This window comes from Pseudozyma flocculosa (genome assembly GCF_000417875.1).
Source record: "Pseudozyma flocculosa PF-1 unplaced genomic scaffold scaffold00007, whole genome shotgun sequence".
Classification (NCBI taxonomy): Eukaryota; Fungi; Basidiomycota; class Ustilaginomycetes; order Ustilaginales; family Ustilaginaceae; genus Pseudozyma; species Pseudozyma flocculosa.
Window position 1 is genome coordinate 90,611 of NW_006920875.1, and position 6,216 is coordinate 96,826.

The 6,216-nt window shown below is 65.0% G+C and overlaps 2 protein-coding genes across 2 annotated transcripts; one reads left to right on the plus strand and one right to left on the minus strand.

Annotated features, from left to right (window-relative positions):
* Positions 1-512: 512 nt before the first annotated feature.
* On the plus strand, positions 513-2,087 carry PFL1_02462 (uncharacterized protein; the record flags this gene model as incomplete). Its single annotated transcript, XM_007879979.1, has 1 exon — positions 513-2,087. The coding sequence occupies one exon, from the start codon at positions 513-515 to the stop codon at positions 2,085-2,087; it is 1,575 nt and encodes a 524-aa protein (XP_007878170.1).
* A 922-nt stretch (positions 2,088-3,009) lies between these two features.
* PFL1_02463 (uncharacterized protein) lies at positions 3,010-4,697 on the minus strand (the record flags this gene model as incomplete). The annotated part of the gene is made up of 2 exons (XM_007879980.1): positions 3,010-3,797; positions 3,989-4,697. 2 exons carry the CDS (start codon positions 4,695-4,697, stop codon positions 3,010-3,012), a joined length of 1,497 nt encoding a protein of 498 aa, XP_007878171.1.
* Between the last annotated feature and the right edge of the window lie 1,519 nt (positions 4,698-6,216).

The window sequence follows — 6,216 nt, forward strand, 5'->3', positions numbered from 1 at the left end:
CTGAGCTGGCCAAGTCGGTGATGGTATCGAGGCAGGCTGGCAAGGTGTGTTGGGCGAGGAAAGCGGTTAGGCCAGGCCAGGCCGTGCACGCCATTCTTTTGAGCTCGCCCGCGGCCGGGATGTCGCCGAGCGCCGCGCTCCACATCCCGAGCCGCCCGCCTCTTTTTCCCCCGCTGCAGCTGCAGCTGCAGTTGCACTCGCTGCGCTGCCAGGCCTGCCAGGCTTGCCGTGCCTGTCGAGGCCTCGTCTGGAACTCGCGCCTTGACTTGGCTCACAACCACCGGCGCCCAACCTTTTTCGCAGCGGAACAATCCCGAACCTGTCCTCGAGCTCGTCTCTGCGCAGCATCGCCTCGACTCGACGTTCGGACGCGGGCCGTTCCGAACTCCATCGCCGCTCGGCAGCCGGGAAGCAGCGACGCCCTGCACCGCCAAGCAGTCCAGACGAGCCAGGCGGACGCGTCTCGGTCTGCTCCTTGCTACATCTTCGAGTCGAGCACTCAACAGCGCACCATGTCCGTCGACGACGTCCCAGTCGATCCGACACCGCCGGAAAACACGAGGAGGCTCGTCGGCGGCGTCCTTTTTCGCCGTGGCCAGCTAGGTGTGCACGGCACCGATCCAGCCATCGAGCAAGAAGCCGCCGACGACATCGTGACGCTGGCCACCACATCGAGGCTAACGCCACACTCCGGCGGACTGTGCTCTGATGTCTACAGGACGAGCCTCGCGCTCGACTCAGACAATGGACGCGGCGCTCCGCCGCGATCGCTGCTGGGAGAGCTCGTAGAACGGCACGCGGGCACCCCGGGGCAAATCTGCATCAAGCGCGTGACGGTCGAGGACCAATGCCGTCCCCACTCGGTCGAGCTCGAAGTGTCGATGCTCGAGCGGCTATCGCACCGCAACATTGTCCTGCTCCTCGCCGCCGTCGAGGATACCTCGGATCCCTTCGGGACGGTGCTGGACCTACACATGCCCCTCTACCCCGCCACACTGACCGACCTCCTCAACGACCCTTGCTTCGCACCGTCCTCGATCGTGGCCACGCTCGACCAGGATCTCGACGTGCAGCGGCATCGACCCGCCCTCTCCCTGTCCCATCTCTGTTCCACGCCGCCTCGACGCAAGTTCGCCTCGTTTGCCGTCTCGCTCGCCTCGCAGCTCTTCTCGGCCCTGGCGTACCTCCACGACGAGCAGAGGATCGCGCACCGCGACATCAAGCCGGACAACATCCTCGTATCGGCCGATGGGACGGTCAAGCTGATCGACTTTGGCACCGCCCTCGACCTCTCGTCTGCGGCACCCTCTGCGGCTGGAGCCGAGACCGGGCCTGGACGCGTCGGTCACGCCAAGGAGGGGAGCAACGGCAGCGGAGCGGTGTTCCAGGTGGGCACCGGCTGTTTCCGCGCACCCGAGCTCCTCTTTGCTCCGACAGACGGGTACGACGCGTTCAAGATTGACATTTGGGCGGCTGGAGTGACGCTGGCCCATCTCTTCACCGCGTTGGAGACGGTCGTCGAGGAGACGGAGGAGGACGACGAGGACGACGAGACGTGGGACGACGAGCGAGTACAGGAGGGGGACGATCGACCATCATGGCAACGGGCCCTGTGGGATGACGACGACGACGAGGTCACGACGATGGGCAAAGACACCTCCGCACCTCCCTCGGCGATGACAGCACCACCACCACCACCTCCGCGAGCAGCGACAAGGGGAAAGCGGGGGTACGCACGCGCCCCGCTGTTTGCGGGCTCGTTTGGCGAAATCGGGCTGGCATCGAGCATCTTTTCGCTCCTCGGGCGGCCGCACACGGCGGCCGAGTGGACCGAGTCGACGACGTTTCAGCCTCCGCTGCACCGTCTTCCCTTTCCGCCCTCGTCGCCGCGCCCCTTTGCGGAGATCGTCGAGGAGAAGCTCGTCTACTTCCATCCTGCACTCGACGAACTCGATCGAGGTGGGGAGGGGAAGATGAGAGAGAGGTTGGAAAAGTTGGTACTTGTAGCCATTAGGGAGATGCTGGTGCTTTCTGCCTCGAAGAGGTGTGAGGCTCGGCGCGTGGTCGAGCTGTTGCAGCAGGAATAAAAGTCGTCGTCGTCCCTCTACCCTGCATCGTCTTGCATGCCCACGACGCAACGACGAGCGAGGGTCGTATAAGTCATAGATGTGTGTTTGTTTCAATAGAGAGTGGAGAGGGAGAGGGAGAGGGAGAGGGGGCGATCCGACGGTACAACATGCTCGCAAGCGGGGCGCGACAAGGAAAAAGGGGGTGAGATCAAGAGGGAAGAGCGTGCGTAACTAGAGCGAAAGACCAAGAGGAGCGCGAGCGCAAAGAGGGACCGGGCAAAGACGGATCCGCACGGCGATGCCAATGGGTCGGCGAGCGGTCCCCGAAGCACAAAAAGGGTGCGAGGTACAGCGAGGAAAAGAGAAGAGCAAAAGAGGAAGGGGTAAAGCAACGGTGACACAGTCGAGGAGTCGACTGGAGGCCTAGGAAGTGGGGGTTGCGGCGATGGCGGCGGAGGTGGTGGTACAGAGCTGGGGGTGGAGAGAGGGCGAGAGGACTGCGCGTGACGAGGACGGCAGAGGTTTCCACCGGTGAGCAGCTCTTTGTCGTCTCGGCTACCCGGCATAGAGCAGGCGACCGAGAGACGGCATATGGAAGGGGGAGGAAAGCGGGTGGCAGTGGCGAGAGTCGCGTGCGGGAGAATGCCGGAGTTGGGATGTCGGTGGTGGTACAGGATGTGGGTGGGCGGGCGAGCGGCGGGCGATGGGGATCATGCAGGTCTGCAAGCGTGGTGGTACACGATGGACAGTGGAGGGTATGAGGGGGATGGGGATAGAACATGTGAGGGGGGGAGAGGGCAGGCCTATCCGAGGTCGTCGTGTCCGCCCCTGGACCTTGGATAGGTGAGCCGGTGCGAAGGCGGCGGGCCACGGGAGCGATGGCGCTCGCGGCCATCAGCCGTCAGCCTTCTGGAGGCGTTTGCAGCGGTAGCGGCCCCGCTCAACGCTGGATCGGGTACGGCAACGACATCTCCGAGGCGGCGACGGCGGCGACGGCAGCGGCCGCCTCAGACGACGACAGCGCCGACACAGAGGTGGCAGCCGGGGCAGCGACATCGACGAGGCGATACTTTGGATGGACCTGGCTGGGCACCTGCGGGCTGGCGGCGCGCAGCTCGGTGTCGAGGGGAAGCGCAGCGCCGGTGACGTTGTCCGAGACCGAGCGGGCAAAGCTGCCGCGGCCAGCGCTGCCGGTCGAGGATGCAGCGACGGGGGCCGGCGCCGGGGTGGCGGTGGGCTTCATGAGCTCCGACACCCACGCCTCCCACTCAGACTCGCCGACGACGAGGCGGTAGTCGATGGCGGCAAGAAATGCGCGCTCGATGCGGCCGAGCTCCTTGACGGGCAGGCCAGAGATCTTGCACCACGCCCGGTTCGAGTAGGTGCGGTCCTGCACGAACTTGGACGACACCATGACGGCGGCAAGAAACATCCTGCGCGGGCAATTGAGCATCTTAGCAGTCTCGCGCGCCTTGGCGACGTCCTCGGCGGACGAGGTCGGGGCGGGCGAGGCGGCGAGCGCCTTGGCCCTGTCGATGGCGTCCCTCAGCCGCACGCAATAGAGCAGCGCGGCTTGGAGGGTGGAGCACGAGGTGCGACCGCGTCGGAGCGTCTCGCGCACGAAGATCTGCAGCGGCAGGCCAGTCTGCTTTTCGCCGAGGTCGCACGAGGTGGAGCCACCGGTGACGGAAGCGTTCCAGATCGCGTCGAGCGTTCTGACGGCGGCATCTAGAAGGAGCGAGAGCCAAGGAGGGCAAAAAGTGGCCGCGGCGCGAGGGCAAGCGTGAGCGGGACCGTGGCTGAGGAAATCTCGTGCAATGAACCACCACGGCAACACAGTCGGGCATGCACGCGACAAGGACAGGCGCAACCCGGAAGTCGTGCATGACTGCATCCCTCGACAACGGCGTGAAACTCACCGACCAGGTTGTCGACAAAGGTGACCTTGCCCTCGCTGCTCGACGTCGAGCTGGGACTGCAGGTTGAGGCGTTGGACGCCGTGGGCAGATGTCGCTGCGAATCGCAAGCGGCGCCGGTGGGAACAACGACCTCGACAGTGCCGGCGTCGGGTGCGGGGATCGTTGGCTGCGGTGCCAGAGGTGCGGGCACTGCAACGACGCTGGCGCCCTGGATACCCTTGAGCTTCTTGCAGACACGTGCGACGTCGAGGTTGGCAAGAGACGATCGCCACGCGGCGAGGCCGTCGAGGTGCTGCTGCGACTCGCCCGACGATGCCTTGCGCGATCGCGGCGAGTCTTCGACGCTGGTCTGCGAGTCGTAGCCCGAGTCGGCCAGCTCGTTGTCGAACGAGAAGACCGAGGCGTAGCTGGAGGGCGACGAAGGCGAAGACGGCGAGGCGTGGGAGTTGGACCGCGATCTCTTGCCGCAAAGCGAGGCGGGCAGGTTCAAGGGGCCGCGCGTGGAATGTTGTCCAAGCACCTGCTGCTGCAAGGCGGTGATGTGCGAGGCGAGGTTGAGGTGATTGAGAGGCTGGAGATGGAGGTCAAGCTCCTGCTGCTGCTGCTGCTGCTGCTGCTGCGTATGAGAAGCGGCGGCTCCGGCCATCTCGGTGAGGCGAAGTTGAGGAGGGCAGCCCGCGACGGGGCGCATGTCGTGTACGGCTCGCATCCTTGGCGCTGGTGCTGGCGGCAAAGTCTAGAGGCTAGCTCGGCGAGAAGCTGGCCGCGAGACTTTGGGTTGACGGCGCGCGCGGTGGATGCAAAGGCTGCGAAGAGATGTCTTGGTGAAGATACTTCCTCGGGGCCAGTGTGCTCGTTGGACGGTGCGCAGGTGTCAAGGTGGGCGCGCGGGTAGAGCGAGTTGTGTTTTTGTGTGGTTGACCAGTGCGACGAGGACCAATACGCGTAGATGAGGACCGGGGGATGGCGACGGTGAGGTTCGCTATCGTGGGGGGTGTGGGTTCGACGCCCTCCGTCACAACAGACCTGGTCGAGAAGGTCGGCTGTGAGGTGAGGAGCAGCGATGAGACTTGTGCGAGCAGGGACGGCTGTGGTTGGCCGGCGACCGTTCGCACTGCAGTGGAGTGTGGGAGGGGGGAGGTGGGGCGTTGAAGCTGTTTGGGAGCGGGCGAAGTTTCAGTCGAGGCCGGTGAGGGCGTGGGTAGCGAGGGTGGAGTAGAGCTTGCGGAGAGAAGTCTGCCGTGCGTCTTTTCTCGCGCTAGGACGAAGAGAGACGGGCGGACAGACAGGGACCTTGGTAGGTGCTGTACGGTGGTTGAAGACCGGGGACCGACTCAAAGTCCCCAGGCGGGGATGACGACGAAGGCAAACATGGGGAAGGGTGGTGTGTGTGGTTGTGGTGGCAAGGTGCGGCGCTGAAGGTGGAAGCTATGAGAGCCAGGACCTGTTGGAGGCGACTATTTGGCAGACAGGCTTGTCGCGAATTCCGGAGAGAGCGAGGGAGGGATGGCAGTGATAGGTGTGGCGTCGGGCAGAGGTCGACTGAGCCTGGGAGCGGGACTCGGGTGACTCGTCGAGAGCTGAGCAACGAGCTCAAAAGCGGGAGGCGACGATGACGATGGGTGGCTGAGCTTCCATGGAGAGGGTTTTGACCCGTCGGAAAAGGAGGGGTCGATGGAAGGCAAGGCTCGTCGGCGACGAACGCGATGCGGCTCAGCGGGTGCTGGGGGCTGGTTTCCGTGGGATGTTGGATGGGGTTGCCTTGTTGCGTGAGTGTGCGTATGTGTGTGAGGTGCGTGGTTTGCGTTGATGGATGTGCGATGGGTGGATGTGTGGATGTGGGTGGTGGCGGGTGGCGAAAGAAGGATATCGAGACGAGAATGTATCCTCGATGGCTGCAGCGGCGGCGCGGGTGGCGAGCGAGCGGCTGTGTGCGTGTGTGTGTGGCGGGGGCGAGTCACTTTGGGGCGGTGGTGGCAAACGGGGGTCCAGGCCAGGCCAGGCCAGGCAGGTCGAGCCCAGCCCCTACAGAGAGTAGCCCAGCGCAGGGTGCGGCTGCTGTCTGTCCACCTGCCCGCCCGCCCGCCTGCCTGCCTGCCTGCCTGCCTGCTGTGGCTGCGCTCTGTGGAGCGGCGGGCGCGGCGGCCGGTGTGCCGACACTCTCTCTAGATGGGCGGGCGCCGCGGGGCCAGAGGACGCCCGCCCAGCTGGTCCCTCTGCGCTGGCGC